Source organism: Tenrec ecaudatus, chromosome 5 (genome assembly GCF_050624435.1).
Source record: "Tenrec ecaudatus isolate mTenEca1 chromosome 5, mTenEca1.hap1, whole genome shotgun sequence".
In the NCBI taxonomy this organism is placed as follows: Eukaryota; Metazoa; Chordata; class Mammalia; order Afrosoricida; family Tenrecidae; genus Tenrec; species Tenrec ecaudatus.
Window position 1 is genome coordinate 26,355,064 of NC_134534.1, and position 18,626 is coordinate 26,373,689.

An 18,626-nucleotide genomic window follows, 5' to 3' on the forward strand; every position below is an offset into this window, starting at 1 on the left:
TTCTGATTGCCAGTAATAATCAATGAAACTCCATTGCCTATTTTTTTTTGTCAGTTTCTGAGTGAAGACATTGGTAGAATTCTTCAATCTCTGCATCACTAGTTTTAGTGTTTGGTGAATAAATTTGTATAATACTTGCATTGCTGTATGTTTTTTATACAAACCACCACAGATAGCATTTGTACTTTAAGATAGAACTTCAAACGTCCTTTTTGACGATGAATATGACCTCATTCCTCTTGAGTCTTGTCATTCCCGGGATAGTGAACCAGGTGAACTTCTGATTCTATGTGGCCTATCCCAGTCTATTTCAGCTCACTCCCACCAATCGCATCAATCGTTTTGTGTTTCATTTTACTTTTTAAAGCTTTTAATGTGCATTGATACTCACTTTATGCACTGAAAGTTCTGATTATTAATTAATGTCTGTAGCTGTTTCTTCGCATTTTGAGTGATGCACCATGAACAAAGGCAGGCCCTGAGGCCTTATTTCCCCAGCTTTACTTCATCTAGGTCTTTATCAGCTACCCTATTTTGAGAAGGTAGCCCTTTCTCAGTCATATTTGGAGCACCTCTAATGTGAGGGGTGCATCTTCAGCCACCATCTCTGATGACAATTTTCCACTTCTATTAATGAGGTTTTCAGTATCTGATATTTTGATTCTATCCAGAAGTGTTCTCTGACTAATTTTTCAGAATTGGATAGCCTATTCCTTCTTTGTGATCTGTTTGAATCTAGAAACTCTTCGGGCAACCCTGCTAGTATTTAGTATACCAGCAACACACACAAACCACCGCAACACTGAAAACCTGATAGACACGTCGTGTTGTTTGTGCCGCGTGATTTAATTAATACATACAGGAATGGCAATGTTATATCACTGTGGTTACAGCTTCATATAGATTAAGAGAAAAATGATAACCTGAAGATTTAAATGTGGTATTACAGGGGAAAGAGATTAAAATGCCTGTCTAGCAAAGGCAATTGGTGTGATCAAACTGTAACTTGAGGGGTCTGATTCTGACAACTGGTCTGGAGTAAGGGTAAAATGACCAGATTAGAAAATGAGGTGAACATTTGATTCAATTGAGAAAGACCTAACTTTATGAAAGACTTTGGTGAAAGAAAGCTGAATATTTCATACATTGTGAAGGATCAATTAGAACCTCCAAACTCAAAAGTTATGTTTTTCAAGCATTACAATTGAAGAAAATTATAGACATTTGTGAAAACAAAACTATGTTAATGAGATAGTAATTGGAGACGCCAGGATGATCAGTTTATTATCTGACATGCTAAGGATTGCTATGTAACATGTACTGTATAAAGTAAATTATTTTTACTTTGAGAAAGTAATTATTTAATAACAATTTAAAGGAATATTTGTCTTTTCATGAAATTAGCATAAATGACACTCAACAGGAAGAGGAATACTTTTGAAAAGATGTGCTGTTGTTATTGAGAATATTTGCTCCGACTTGTTTTAAAAGCTCTGTTCTCATTTGTTCTCTGATTTCTTTTTCAGCTCCATGTGGTGGTCATTTTTCCGCTCCCAGTGGAGTGATTCTCTCACCAGGCTGGCCGGGGTACTACAAAGACTCCTTGAATTGTGAGTGGGTGATTGAAGCTGAACCTGGACATTCTATCAAAATTACATTTGAAAGGTCTCTGTGAATATTTTTTTCTACCATTTTGTTAAAGTTTATCTAAAGGAATAGTTGAATTTTTCCATTTTATTTCCAAAATTCAGTGTATAATTTTATTGTAATAGTTAATTATGTAGCTTGAATGTATCAGACTGTTTGCATCCTTTTAACCTTTCAGGTGGTTTTCAAGTAAAGTATTTTTTTTGTTTAATACAGTATTAGTACCACTGAGATATGCAAGATTGACCTTTGTGACTTTATACATATGCACAACACTGAGATATAAACATATGACCTTTAGCTTAATGAGTTTACTTGTCCTATATTTTGAAGAGTCTGTGAATTTTGCTTTGCTAAATTTCAAGAGAAAACATTGTTGTAAACATGTTCAAATCAACATTATATTCTGACCATGGAGAGTTATGCAAATGACCCATATTCTTATACATTACTCCTTGGGCAGGGGTGGGGAGTGGATGGCCCTGTAAAGTCATTTATATATAAATGACTTGCCAGTAGAATATTTGTTGGGTGTTTTTATTTTTTGCTTGAAGGGAATTATTATTATTGGTTAAAGTAATCTGTTTTTTTTTGAAAGAGTATTATATAGACAATTGAAAAGTTAAAGGAACAGATTCTGATCTGTGATTGAATCAGCTTACTCTACACAAATACAATTAGTAGAGTCTATCTGAGGAAAATTTCCTCAATTACATTGTTTCCTTCCTTCATCTCCCCACCTTCTATAATAAATACTCAAACAATCATAAAGACCATATTTATAAACATGGTCTCAACATGGTAGGCACATTTCTTGATTAGGGCCTGATGATTATATTTTGTCAATCTACCTAAAAAGAGGATAAACTCACTGTCATTGACTGGATTCTAGTTCATAGTGACCCTATATAGGATTTCTGAGACTTAATGTTTACAGGAGCAGACAGATTCCCACCAACCCCTGTCCACCACCACACACACACACACACGCACACACACACACACACACACACACACACACGCTCAGTGGTTGATGGGTTGGACTGCCAAATTTCCCATTAGCAGCCTATTATCTAATAGACAGCACTACTAGGAGCCCTTCATCCATGTACAGACTATGTGACAAATTCCTAGATAATATATGTCCAACAAAGATGAAGCACTTTGGTTCCATAATAATTTGCAGTCATGGAGACCCCATGAACAGTATCACTTCATCCCTTAGAACAGTGGTTCTCAACCTTCCTGATGCTACAATCCTTTCATACAGTTCCTCATGTTGTGGTGACCTCCCCCCAACCATAAAATTATTTTAATTGCTACTTCTTCACTGTACTTTTGCTACTGTTATGAATTGGGCGACCCCTGTGACAGGGTCATTCAACCCCCAAATGGGTTGCGACCCACAGGTTGAGAGCCGCTAACTTAGGGAACTGTCAGTCATGTCATCATTTCTGCTTAATTGAATGGTACCCTTATTCAAGCACTTCTTTGTATTCTTCTTGACACACGACGTGGAGAAACAAACCCAGTTTATGTTTCACAGGAAAGTGTCTTGGTGCTGAAGTGGTTGCTCATAGAGCTGCAAATCATGAGGCCAACAGTTCAAAACTACCTGCCACCTCTGTGGGGGAAAGGAGAGACTTTTCTTCTGGTAAAAAGTTACAATCCCAGCAACTCACAGGAGCAGTTCTGAGTCATTATCAAATCTATGACAGCTTCTTTGGTTTGTTTTATTGGGCAATAAATCATATCTATATATATAGATATGTATGTATGTGTATATACATATACATATATTTGGTAGTTTGGAAAAAAATTGGTAGTTTGGGGCAGGGAGCCAAGGTTAGTACAACCTTAATGAGGTGAAATTTGGTAGAAAATGGAATTAAGAGATATTGGGGTTTCCATGAATATTTTTAAGCACCTGTGCAGTAGTTGGAATGGCATGCATGGCTATCATAATTCCAAATAAGCTGGAGAATCAATTTATTGATTCATTATAAGTTTTGCTCAAATAAAATTATCTCTGTGGAACCCAAATTACCTGACTCTACTGTGTAAAAAGGGAATCTGGGAATCATAGTATGCCATATTATTAATTAGACAGTTTTATTCTTATTATGTGATAAACAGGACACATATTTTAAAATTTATTACATTTATATCATCACATTTGGAAAATTAGTGTATTTTTCAAGCCATTATAATTAAATAAATATGTTAAGAAATGCATGCATATCTGTTTTAATACATGGTTTCTATATTAACCTGTTCAGCTAAACAATAATTTTGTATCAGGGGTTATAATGTGTAGGTTTTGAAAATAAGTTAGTACATTTTAGACTTCAAACTATATAACCAAGATATCGCTCCCTTATTATTATGTTTCAACATTCAAATAAAATATTACAGCCCTACCTCACATACAGAAAGACCTATAAAAAACCCACTACCTCACATCAATTTCAACTCACAGCAACCCTAGAGAATAGAGTAGAACACCCTGTGGATTTCAGTGGGTTTTGTTTTGGTTTTTAAATCATTTTCTTGGGGGCTCATACAACTCTTATCATAATCCATTCATCTATCCATCATGCCAAGCACTTTTGTACATTTGTTGCCATCATCATTCTCAAAACATTTGCTTTCTACTTGAGCCCTTGATATCAGCTCCTCATTTTTCCCCTCTCTTCCACTCTCCCATCCCTCATGAACCCTTAATAATTTATAAATTATTATAATTTTGTCATATCTTACAACACTCGACATCTCCCTTCACCCACTTCTTCACTGACCATCCCCCAGGGAGGACGTTATTTGTAGATTATTGAAATCTGTTCATTCCCCCTTTTGTCCTCACCTTCCCTCCACCCTCCTGTTATCACCACTCTCACCACTGGTCCTGAGGGGTCCATCTGTCCTGGATTCCCTGTGTTCCCAGTTCCTATCTGTACCAGTGTACATCCTCCAGTCTGGCCAGATTTGTAAGGAAGAATTGGGATCATGATAGTAGAGAGGAGGAAACATTCAAGAACTAGAGGAGAATTGTATGTTTCATCATTTCTACGCTGTACCCTGACTGGCTCATATCGTCCCCATGACCTTTCTGCAAGGGGATGTCATTTCCCACAGATGGGCCCTGGGTCCCCAGTCTGTACTCCCCATCATTCACAATGCTATGTTTGTTTATTTTTTGTCTTTGATGTTTGGTATCTGATTCCTTTGTTAACTTGTGATCTCACAGGTTGGTGTGCTTCTTCCATGTGGACTTTGTTGTTTCTCAGTTAGATGGCCACTTGTTTATCTTCCAGCCTATAGGGCCCCAGATTCTATATCTTTTGACAGAGGGCACCATCAGCTTTCTTCATTGCATTTGCTTATACACCCACTTTGTCTTCAGCATTCTTAAGCCATCGTCAATATTTCTTATTAGCATAGTTATATACTATAAAGGAAATGCCATTCGACACTCTTAGAGACCCTCCCATGTGAACAGTACCAATAAATGCTACCATATGAACAATACAACTCTTGTTGATGTTGTTGTTGTTATCTGTGAAATGGTTAAAAAATAGCATCTAAACTCCCTCCCTACTGACAACTCATGTCTGTACCACACTCTTTCTTCAAGTGGCTCTTTTGATAGAGACATTCATTAACAGGCAGCCGCATTTCCCAGAGACAACAACCTTGAGTGAATTTGGCTATGGCCCAAATTTCTCAGGTGGATGCTCATGTGGCCTGGAGGAGGGAGCCACATCCAGAAAGTCAGGATAAATGTCTCCAAAGTTTACAATCCAATGACTCTTCTGAAATTCGTCTTCAATGTCACCATTAGCTCCACTTCTTTGCCCACATCACCTAGTCATGTGACCTGGTGGGCTGGGGTTTGTACTGGTACCTGGACTAGGTAAGAGAGTTTTCTAATCAAACGTCCATCAGCTGTGCTGCTTCTAAAGTGCTCAGGACCAGTAGTGTCAGTTTCATCTAGGTCAGAGCTTGTTAAAAATATTAGCTCTTGGGTCCCATCTGAAACTTAGTGAATCAGACCCTGGGATAGGGTCACTGATTTGTGTGTTCATAGGGGGTTCTGATGCCTCTCAAGTGTAAGATCTTTAGCATTCTTCAATCCTCAGCCCCATAGTGCTTTTCTTGATTGGATTCCAGTGCATCTTTCCCATCACTAAATCATTCAGCTAGGGGTCTATCACTGTCAGCTCTGCAGTCCATCACTGTCAGCTCTGCGGAGAGACTCTGCAATCTCTCTGGTGTCTCGGCCAATTCCATGTAACTCCTAGGACTCTTCTGTGACCATGAAGGGTGTATAATGGGGGCTATTGTTTGTTGTCATTGATTGGGCCAAGTCATTGGGACCCATGCAAAATGGAGCAAAGCACCGCAGAGGCTAAATCCCTATTAGAGCAGAAAACCGTATCTCTCCCACCACTGATTGGTTGGTTTGGATAGGTGACCTTGCAGTTAGCAGCCTAATAAGTAACCCACTATGCCACCAAGGCTCCTTATGAGACATCCGGGTCTTCAACAAATTTGTAGAGAATTCCAATGGATTTTTATATTCATTTCTAACTCTGAATTCTTGCTCCCAAAACTACTGCGTGAAAGATACCAATACTGCTATAATCTTTCAACATCACCATTCCTATGGAACCCTTCTCATTGCCAAGAAAGCCACTCACACAAGGAAAGATAGCCAAAGAGGATCATTACACAATCCGCAGTAACTTAACATTCAATGAAGCTTCACTGCCCGAACATTTCTTGGTAATCCCCATAAACAGAACGATTAACTGTATTTTTCTGGTCTCCTTTCATCCTAAATCCATCTCCATCTGTAATCTTCATTGTATGCTGGAAGTACGAGCGGGGTTGGACCTTGCCTTTCCTTTCATGTTTTTCACATCTTCCCCATTGAACGTGAACCTTGTTCTCTTAAGAGTGAAATCTTTTCGCTCCCTTCAGTAGACTCAAACTATAGCCAACTTTTAAAATCCTTTCATACGCTTGCATCCCGTTTTATCAATCTGTTTATACATTCAATCACATTACAAGAAGATTAGCTAATGGTTTATTAGCACAATCTTCAGATTTCTGTTAAAAAGCGCCCCTGTTTGGTTCATAAGAGTCATTAATCATCTTTAATAAATAAATAAGCATGTCATCTCTGAAAACCCAAAAGAGGCTGCAAAGTAGCTTGATTGGGAACAAAGTCTGCCATTGAGTGCATTTTCCCCGCCCCGCCCCTACCCCGCCCCCAGGCCTTCTCTTCTGGCCACTTTATGTGAAGCCATGCCTCTCACTCTGATGATTTTAAAAATTAACTTCCAAAAAATGAATGGTATGTGATACAGACTAAAACCACTTACTTTCTCCTATTAAGGAAGAATATCCAATGAATATGGTTTGCAATGATTTTTAAAAAATCAGAGAATATAATTTGGATTGTGACATAGAAAATTTTGAATTTTTCTATATTCTCAAGGGTAGCAAAAGATTGACATTAATATTCTGAAAAATATAAATACATCATTATAATTAGCAAATATTCAACCAATATATTAGCCATTTGCTGGCTGGTTTCTTGAGATTTTCTCTTACAGTAGCTTAAGTCACTGGAATTTTATAGGACATGATTTCATATCAGGGACAAAACAAAATTGGTATAATGACAACACCAATAAACACTTTTGTATTGATTAACTACCCTTATAATATAATAGAGTATAGTATAGTATAGTATAGTATAATATCATATAATACCCAGATGTTTATCAAGTCTTAATCTCAGATTACAACCAACATTTGTTTCCCTCTTAGTTTCTGCACTTTGGTATTCTAAGTCAGCACTTTTAAGCAACTTTGGTGTGTTTTTCTGTTCTTTTTCTATTCTTAAATCTCTAATTTCAGAATACCAATATCACTTCTTTCATAGAGCATTTTTTCTTTTCTGTTTTAAACTGAATTAAAAATTTTATTTCAGGACAGGTTTTATTAAGACAAGGACATTTACAAAGAGAACAAAAAGTGAGCAAAAGATAATCTGATTTTATATTTTTAATATCATCTAGTGATAATGCTGTTCACTTATCAAAATATGTTCATATCATAAAGAAATGAACACTTGAATGGGGCAGTTTATGAGAAGTTTATTCAACTCTCTTAAAACACAAAATGAAACCGATTCAAATTATTGTGTAGTCCTTTCCCATTTCTCTTGTTATTATAATGTATTTTTATAGTTCCTAAGGGCAAATCTGTGATGGTTTTCTTTTTAACGATTCACGCCCACTGAACAATGTTCTCTATATCACATTTAATGTTGGTGTTCTATTAAGAATTAATCCCTTTATGTTTCAACTCAAAGTAATCTCTGACTCTTCTGTGCATTTTAATTTGGTCTTTGTCAGATGATGAGCTATCAAAGTGGAATTCCAATTTGAAAACTGAGAATAGATTGACTCCAAAGTAACAAAATCATGGATTCACAGTGGATAACGGCCTCATCATTTATTAAAAGGACATTGTGCTTTCCCACATATACTTTTCTTCACTTTTATGATAAATGTTACTTTAGACAAATGCAGTGTATTCAAAATTGTAAAACTTAAAGTAAGCCTTATAAAAATAACTTGCTTTAATATAAGCCTAGCAAGATATGCAAATGCCATACAATTTAAATATTTCAAATGTGCTCATTAGATAATATTGTATATTAATTTTGACTGATATTTATCATGTTGGCAATTATGTTGCAGATTTTATAATGAAATAGATTTTCCAGTTTTGAAAAAGTTATCCATTTTGATAGTTCTCAGTACATGTGTTTTAACAGGTTTTGAGTTACTGCTCTGCTTTTTTTTAGTAATAATATAGCTTATAATCACATTATTTATTGAGATATTCATAGGTACAATAATAAAAGTCACAGAAAATGTGTACATATTACAACTGAGAAAATTTAATAATTGAGGCAGTTACAGAAATGAATACTGAAAAATATGAAGATAGCTTATTTTAAAAGTTAAGAATTCATTATTAACACTGAAGCACCTAAATGTATACAGTGTGTATTTTATAAATCATTTTATTGGGGCTCATGCACAATTACAATCCATACATACATCAATTGTGTAAAGCCCACTTATACATTTGTTGCCCTCATCATTCTCAAAATTCGCCTTCTGCTTGGGTTCCTGGCATCAGCTCCTCGTTTTCCTTTTTTCCCTCCCGCTCCCTCCTCATTCCCCCCTCCCTCATGAACCCTTAAAATTTATAAATTATTGTTTTATCTTATCTTATACTGCCCGGTGTCTCCCTTCGCCCACTTTTCTGTTGCCCACCCCCAGAGAGGAGGTTCTATGTAGATCCGCGTGATTGGTTCCCCCTTTCTAATCCCCCTTCCCTCCCACTATCACCACTCTCACCGCTGGTCCTGAGGTGTTCATCTGTCCTAGATTCCCTGTGCTTCCAGTTCCCATCTGTACCATTGTGCATCCTCTGGTCTCACTGGGTTTGCAAGGTATAATTGGGATCATGATAGTTGGGGGATGGAAGCGTTTAAGAACTAGAGGAAAGTTGTGAGTTTTGTTATTGCTACACTGCATCCTGAGGACTCATCTCCTCCCCACTACCCCTCTGCAAGGGATGTCTAGTTGTCTACAGATGGGCATTGCCATTGGGCCCCATCATGTGCTCCCCTCATTCACGATATGACACCCCCCCAACACACACACACATCTTTGGTGCTTGAAACCTGGTACCCTCGGCCCTTCCTGATCACACATGTTGGTGTGCTGCTTCCATGTGGGTTTTGTTGCTTCTGAGCTAGATGGCTGCTCATTTACTTTCAAGCCTTTAAGTCCCCAGATGCTATATTTAGCTGGGCACCATCAGCCTTCTTCACCACTACAGTGTATATTTTTTTAAGCCTGTAGCTCCTTTAAGGAATGCAAAAATATTTTTGCCAAAAAATTCGTTAGTCCTTTCATTTATTCACTTAGTTTTATTGAATGCTGCTAAATGCAAAGCATTGAGAAAACAGACACTACTCTGCATCATGGAACAGATATAACCTTTGAAAGACAACTATGAAACCAGCAAGCTCAACTGTGATGTGTGTCACACACACAGCAAAGTAAATCACTGTACGGACAACTGTGCACTGTAATGTCAAGCATGGTAGAGAAAGGTTTTCCTGTAGAAATATGTATTCTAAAATCTGAAATATCTGTAGGACAATCTTTGTAAAGTTAGTGCAAGGACTATCTCTTCTTGGCAAGGGAATAAGATGAAATCTCTAATCTTGATTCAGAATTGGGTATAACCTTCAAGTTTTAGGGTGAAAAAACTGTTTTACCAATATATGTTCTGTGTAGTTTAGGAAATTGTACCTTTAAACAACTAAAGTAATAGCAGCAAAGTGTGTTATTGTTGATGTGTGCCCTTGTATCAATGCTGACTCATACCAACACTATTGGTCAGGGTAGAAGTGCTGCACTGGATTTGCTAGGTTGTAATCTTCACGGGCACAGAATACAGATCTTTTCGCCCAGTGAATCACTGACAAATTCAAACCACCATTCTTCCACTTCCTGGCAAGGCACGTCTTTGACCCATCAGGACACTTACAGCAGCAATAACAACCAAGATTTCTAACCATAAAATCAGTCACCATATCATAGTGGTTAGAGTCTGCAAAACGTGAAGTTAGTTTTACTCTGTCTTTTAGGAACATGTAATACTATTTAAGTCCTGAAGGCAGGCATCAATTTTCTTATTTGCAAAGTGAATATAATAATAGGAGCAATTTTAGTGTACTGATTGGAGCTGTGGTGTAGTGGGTTATGTGTTTGGGCTGCTAACCTGAGGGTCAGAAGTTCAAAACCACTGGCCACTTCACAAGAGAGAGATGTGCCTTTCGATTTCTGTAAAGAGCTACAGATTCTGACTCCACGATGGCAATTCTATAGGCTTACCATATGTCAGAATTGACTCAATGATAGTGAATTTGATTTTGAGTGCAATGATTACATGAATGAATGCACATAGCATAAGGTATGTTGTCCAGTTGTAGGCACTTAATAAACTTACTATAGCATTATTACCTGATAGGTCTCTTCAACTCAGTTCCAAGTCATACATCGACCTTATGTACAACACAACTAAACATTATTGCCTACTGATAATTAAAATCACTGTTTTGAAAAACAAACTGCAAGTATACAAGGCTTAGAATATCCAAACCAGATTTGCAAAAATAAACCAGCTGAAAATGGAAATCAAGTGGGAAATATATATGATTTTAAAATAAGAATCTGCTTCTCTGAATAAAATATATGTATAAATTATAGTTTTACACAAGAAATGAGAAATTAAAAAAAGGTGTTTCCAGACTTGTTTGGTCCATGAAAAGACTCTTTTTTAATGCGTGTAGTCTACAACATATAAAACACATATGGTAATATAGTTTTAAATTATATTTTCCCCTATGCTTAGAGCTTTCAATATTGGTATTCACAACACATGGGATCGTAAATTATATAATGTGTATTAGATAAGTTAAAGAAAAAGTATTAAATAAGATGATAAAAATTAGTAATATAAATATGATGCAAAACATTACATTTTCAAATAGTATTATACTAATAAAGTTTTTTTCTTCACCTTAGATTTCAGACCGAGCTGAATTATGATGTTCTGGAAGTTCACGATGGGCCCAATCTCCTGTCACCGCTGCTGGGATCATACAATGGCACGCAGGTGCCCCAGTTCCTATTTAGTAGCAGCAATTTCATATATCTTCTATTTACAACAGACAACAGCCGTTCTAACAATGGTTTCAAAATCCATTATGAAAGTAAGTAATACCAAGTTTTCTTTGAATTCTACCTCAGATTTTCTCTACATTTGATATTACTATCATATCAATAAAAGAACCAGTAGTTTTATTTTATTAAAAACATCAAAGCTTCCCTTGGTCTATGAGAATGCTAATGGATTCAAACCTACAGTCTCTATTAAATTTTATAGCGTTCAACAATAAATTATTTTGAAGAGAAATAATAGTGAAATGTCAGAGATATCAAATTATAACTCTTACAAATGATTTCATATAATCATTGTGTACCATTCTAAAAAATATACAATGCAGCGAATGTCAGTCTGAGACTGATGCATGAACAGTAATATCTTGTTTGTGGATTCATTTAATACTTCAATCATTCTGTAATAATTTACTCATCAAAATGAAAACATTTTCCATTTAAAATATCCAGTTGTAGTGTCTTGTCTGAAACCTTGAAAATTGCATTAACAGTAAAAAGAAAAACCTAACATATACATTCAAATCAGATTAGCAAAACTGGTCAAATATCATATTGAAACAACCTAGAATCCAGTGTTGGAATCAATTTATATTAATCTCTTAACTTAATTTGTTTTAAAAAAGTTTAAAAATTTTAAATTTATAAAACATACAAATGTTATGTGATGCTGATATATACACAAAAGGAAATATCTTCTACTTATAACCATTTATGTATTTGCCTGTGCAGGGATGTACCACATATTATGTATGGGTGTGGCCATGTAGAAATCCACATACACACACATTAATCTGGACATGTACTGCCATGTACTTTTGTATAAAAACTCTCTTTTGGTGAATGGACCTAAAATTAAACCAGAGGATTATTGCAAGATATTTGACTTGATATCAAGAGCAGATGTGTAGATCTTATATTATTTCTTTATGTATTCTATTCTTTTCTCACATAACAGAATACATTGTTTCTGCATTTAAAACTCACCAGTTTTGATATATGTTGAATGACTTTCTTCAGTAAATATGTTTAATAGATTTCTGTGTTTTAAAACAGTAACCAATATATAGTCATTGTATCTCCTTAATATTCTCACCCACACTATTATTTAATTACTTTTGCTTGTCTGGAGCACGAGACAAGGAGGCCTAGTATCTACCAACCAGTGCAAACATAACAAGCCAATCTGTACATACTTGGTAATTCAAATTAGAAAATCTAAATTGATCTCTTTAGTTTCACATATATTTGTGGGTTCTATTACTTTTCTTTTCACATATAATTGTAAAACTGAGTCATAATGAGTCATCTGTTGTAATCTAGTTCAAAATTCATCGTTAGAATTCTTACTAGCAATTAATTCCCACAAATACCCTGCAGGCATACAGTGTTTAACATTGTGCTCCTCTGTGCCCAGTAAATCACATTCAATCCCGCGCCACACAGGTCTACGATCTCTTTCGTTTGCCAGACTCAGGGCGGTTGTTTAAAGGATTCAATGAAACATGCGTGCAGAGTGTCAGCACATGGGTCGCCATGCAGTAATCACTCAATAAATGATAGCGCTTGTGCTTTTGTTACAAAAACAAACCAAATGAGGGATACAAACGAGAAATCCAGCTCAAATGGATACCTGCAGTCAGCAAGTTAGTCACCTTGTTGACCTACTCCAAATTATTAGAGAGAGCCAGGGCCTGAGGAGAGACGGGACCTCCGGGCCGGGAGGGTGTCTCTGTTGATTAGGGACACGCGTGATCTGGCTTTGCTCAATCCCGGCCAGGATTTCAAAAGATCACTTTCTTGAATTGGTATTCAGTCAGTCACGTGACTGGCTTACAATTGTGAGATGAACTCCAACATCACACACCTATTTTTTTCTCACGTTGGATTATTTTACAATTACAATGTTGTTGGATCGTTTGAAATCTTCTCAGATATATAAACATTGGAGAGAAAACATCGAAGCGATAGAGACAGAAAATACAAACGTCGACACAAAGATCCATCACCAAAGATTCCTTTTAATGCATCTTCTATAGATATACTCCCCTTCTCCTCTGTCCGTCTGTTGGTCTCTGGTGGCTTAGGACACTGGAAGCTCCGCCTGTGTTTCAAAGACCGGGAAGAACAGGTTTCAGCAGACCTTTCAGACGAGGAACAGACACAAAGAAGGAAGAAGCTGTCTCATTCCGCCTGATTAGCCTCTGAATACAAGAGCATTTTCGATATAGAGACAAGATGAGCCCCTCAGATCGGGAACACTCAAAATAAAATTAGCGAAGATCTGGCTCCTCAAAGTAGAGCTGAATGACATGGATGGAGTCAAACTGTGGGACCTTCATTTGCTGATGTCGCATGACTCGAAATGAGAAGACACAGCTTCCAACTTCCATTAATATTAGAACTTGTTATGTACACACTGCCAATGTGGATTTCCAAAGCTGCAAATCTGTACAGGAGTGGGAAGAAATCTCTTTTTTACCCTCTCAGGGGGGCTGCTGGGCTCGAAGTGCTGACCTGTAGTTTAACAGTGCAACGTGGAGTCTACTGAACCATCCAGCTGCGCAAAACAGACCCGGCAGGAGAAACTTTGTCAGAAAGGATACATGTTATTATTTTATGGACTTTGATGAAGGCCATAGATATGTAAGGGAAATAGTAAAAAGGATTATTATACTATTCAATAGAGAGAGTATATTTGATAAATACTTTGTGGAGAAAAATAGAATGACAGAGATTCAAAAATGGGTGAGTTTTACAGGTTTGAGACTAAAGGAAAAAAAAAAGTCAGAGTGACTTAGAAGAGGAATTTATTAGGCCAAAGTAGTTATGCTGAAGAGAAAATACAACTGGTTTGGGATATTTTCCCACTAAATAAACAGAAATATTTAAATAAAATCAAATGTGTATATGGATATATATTTTCCTGTAGTATATCTAAATTTATGAACAATATTCACATAAGAAAATTTGTACTATTTGCATTGGTTACCTATTTTTTAAGAGGAGCTACACAAATACTTAAAATGGACGTTTAACTTTGAAAAAGACAGGTACATCTTAAGTATATATAAATCTTCCTGTAATTTTTAATTTTTTTAATATTTGATTGTGAACTGTGGAAACACTACGGAGAAGATCATCAGTTTACATTCATTAAATGCTTTGTTTCTTCTTGTTCATTGCAAAACCCTCAAAACATCCTTTTTTTGTTTTTAGTATTGATTTAGCTTCTCTTTGAAATCAGGTAGCTAATACAAATAGATGCATTCTCTGTGCGTGTTCTTTCAATATAAGTACATAACTTTGAAGGTACTAAAAAAGAAAGTATAAGGGAAAATAAGATAGTTCTGTGCTATACGTTTTCACCTGCTGTGCAGATCAGACCATGCCTGGGCAATTTTGCCCACAGGGACTATTTGACATCTAGATATCTCTTTGGTTGCCACACTGGGGATTGGTATTGGTTTCTTTAGGTAGAGTACAAGAATGCAGGTAAGCAGCTTGTAACAAACAGGCCGGTTCCCCACAATAAAGAATTATCTAGTCTGAAATGACAATAGAGCCACATTTGTGAAACCAGGCCTGAAGGGGAAAGCGCACTCAGGTTGTCAGGGGCAGCAGTAAGGATTGTAAATCGCAAGAGAAATTATTGCTAAGCGGACCGCATTACATGACAGACTCCTGATAGCCCAGAGAAGTGGCTGCAAAAGCAATTAGGGTATTTTATTTAGAAAAATTCTGGTGTAATTAGGAGGTTCCTTGGCAAGATTCTGGAATATGTTTTCTTTTAAATATGATTCCTTTTTTTTTTCTTTTTCTTTTTCTTACACAATTTTATTGGGGGGCTCTTACAACTCTTTTTTTTTAATTTTAACAATTTATTGGGGCTCATACAATTCTTTTCACAGTTCATATATATACATACATCAATTGTATAAAGCACATCTGTACAGTCTTTGCCCTAATCATTTTTTTCTCTTTTCTTCTTTTACATTTTATTAGGGACTCATACAACTCTTACCACAATCCATACATATACATACATCAATTGTATAAAGCACATCCATACATTCCCTGCCCCAATCATTCTCAAGGCATTTGCTCTCCACTTAAGCCCCTTGCATCAGGTCCTCTTTTTTTTCCCCTCCTCCCTCCCCCTTCCCCCCTCCCTCATATGCCCTTGGTAATTTATACATCGTTGTTTTGTCATATCTTGCCCTATTCGGGGTCTCCCTTCCCCCCTTCTCTGCTGTCCCTCTCCCAGGGAAGAGGTCACATGTGGATCCTTGTAATCAGTTCCCCCTTTCCAACCCACTCACCCTCCACTCTCCCAACATAAAAAAAAATAATAATAAAAATAAAAAAATAAATAAATATGATTCCTATTAAAATGATAAATATCAAATTCAGAAGTTATCTAGAAAATTAAACAAAATTAAATATAGTGTACTATTTCATATTATTATGTTATATGTAGAAGGGTAAATTAAAAATCAGTATATTAGCGAAATACATCAAGCTGTAAAGTGACTGTTTCTCAACATACCCTCCACTTAGGCCATAACCGCGTCGGAAGGCAGGGTTCCCACACCTTTCCCCCTTTCTAAAGAAGTTTGTGATCTTCAATGTATGCCTCATCACAATGGGAGTCTGGGCCTCGCTGAGGAACTCACATCATATAAATTTTCAGTGCTCTCTGAATGAAAGGAACAATAGTGCCTGGAGCGGCAACATCAGGGCTGTAGGGTAGAAAAGATAAGATTTCTTAAAGGAATTTTCACAGGCCAGCCGTGGCTTTGCTCAGAGCACCAGCAGGTGCTCTCTCACGATGGAAAACATCATTTCCTGGCCCAACTTTCCTGGACTTATTTTCATCAATGGAGTTTTCAGTTTCCCCAAAATGTCTATGTGACCTCCTGATTATCTTTTATTTCTCAAGAAAACACAAGATTGCCTTTTTGAAATCTCAAAAATATGCCACCCTAACCTACTGAGTGTTGTATTTCCTTTGTCTCCCAGGTGTTATCGTGAACACGTATTCTTGCTTGGATCCTGGCATACCAGTGCACGGCCGTCGCTATGGTCACGATTTCTCCATTGGGTCCACTGTTTCCTTTAGTTGTGACCCGGGATACAGACTGAGTCACGAAGAGCCCCTTCTATGTGAAAAAAACCACTGGTGGAGTCATCCGCTCCCCACTTGTGATGGTAAGAACTCATCCAATATGCAAAACATGCTGATATATCAACAAACCAGAGAGAGAAAAATTAGCCTAGACTTTATACATTTATAAATATTAATATGCTTTATTCTTTAAAGATTAGCAAAAAGTTGGCAATTATGTTGTCAAACTGATAATAAAGAAAATGGGAAGTACTGATAATTAAGGAGGATGGCAAGTGAATTGTTTTAAACATGTTGATATAATCATTTTGAATACATATTGTATTTAAACTCAACAAAATTGCATTAAAATGTTAAGTTGCTTTGAAATGAGTGCATTTGAAATGCTGTGGCCTTTGTCTCTTATCTTGGAATGCAGTATCTTCAATTCCAAATGGCAGACCAGTCAACCCTTCACATGTTTTACCCAGCTATATCACTTCACAGTAGTTTGTCCAGACAGCCTGTGATTCCTCGTTGTAAAAACTCCCGTGCTAGTGTCATTGCTACGCCTTTGTTTCCCAGATAATAAATTGGAAGTGTTTATGTTCAAAGGTACAAAAGGGAGTGCTGTGGAAGAAATTACTTTCCCTAACATCAGGATATGCATCCCACTTGTTCTGTCAACACCACACATAATGTATACCTATGCATGGTTAAAGCACAGGGGCCACGCATCCGGCTGCTAACTTCAAGGTCAGCAGTGCAGACCATGAACAACTCTGCAGAATAGAGATGAATAGAAAGACGTTCGATTCCCCTAAAGAGTTAGAGTCTCGGAACCCCACAGGGGCAGTTCTACTCCCTCCTATAGGGTTTCCTTCTCTGAGTCAGAATCTACTGGAAGGCAGTGAGCTTGTGGTTTGGTCTGCATAATTTAATTTTGCATGTTTATTTCTGTGTATGGCACTATTTGTAACTTCTATACTTCTTTTCAATGTAGAAGAGAACATTTTTCCCTTTCTTTCTGGTTAAACCTTCAAGTGCTATCAGCAATATCATTTTTAAAGTAAAAATGTTAGGCCAATTTGTTGTCACAACAAGATTGAAAAGAAAAATCAGCTCAGCCTCCTTGTCTTTGGTACAATGATATGCATATTAGTTAGCACTCTTGTGATTGTAAGTGACAGAAACTCAACTCTAAATAGTTTAACACAATAATAAAAGCAAAATTTGTGATTGAATTATTCACATTGTAGGAAAAGCCGTGATGGCATGATCTCACACCTAATTGTGAAAATTACGAGCAAACCTGAAATATTTTCTAGAATCATCTCAGCTGTCCTCTGTGTATGGACACAGTTATCTTCAGCTGTATCTAGGCTTTGCTTTTCTTTCATGTGGGAAGTTCTCAGGACTGAGCACACTCTCAAGGTGATGAAGGTGTATTTGGCCTTCTCTTCAGGATCAAAGACTAATGAGAGTTCTGCTTGTTGTTCAGATTAGATCATTCTCAGAAAAAGTCTTGGATTGACCCACGCCTGCAGGAGTTACTGACTCAAAGGAGAAGGGTCCGGTGATAACTGGTCTCCGGCATCCTATGCGCCCCTCCCTGCAGTTGAGACAAAGGATAATGGTGTACAGTCTAGGTACCACTTCAGGGAGACCCTAAAGATGTTATATGATCAGCAAGAGTGAAGAGAAAGTCCCTAAGGAAAGCAAATTTATAGAAACCATGTTATCAGAAATAGTGAGGGTTAATATAGTAAGAACATTCTCCAGGTATGTTGACTGACTTCGATTTTATTAATAAGAAAAGTGAATATCTATCCAGTTTTTCAGAAAACACCACAGACCCTCATTATCTTTCTCAAGTGCAACTACTGTCTAATTTTTTCAGTCTAAACTATCCTTCCCACTACGCTATTTCAGGTTGTATCTACATCAAATATACCTCATAACTTTAAGCTGCCTAGAGATGAAAGTCCAAATTCCCAATCATGGAAGCCAGAATTCTGGAGCCTGGAGAC

The 18,626-nt window shown here is 36.8% G+C and overlaps 1 protein-coding gene across 3 annotated transcripts in view; it reads left to right on the forward strand.

The window, feature by feature from the left end:
• The window catches only part of CSMD3 (CUB and Sushi multiple domains 3), a 1,306,760-nt gene that overhangs the window by 826,020 nt on the left and 462,114 nt on the right, over positions 1 to 18,626 (forward strand). For all 3 annotated transcript variants that reach the window (XM_075550585.1, XM_075550586.1, XM_075550587.1), the window contains 3 exons: positions 1,527 to 1,665; positions 11,337 to 11,524; positions 16,512 to 16,700. In XM_075550585.1, coding sequence (XP_075406700.1) covers positions 1,527 to 1,665; positions 11,337 to 11,524; positions 16,512 to 16,700 — 516 coding nt within the window. The remainder of the gene's footprint in view (positions 1 to 1,526; positions 1,666 to 11,336; positions 11,525 to 16,511; positions 16,701 to 18,626) is intronic.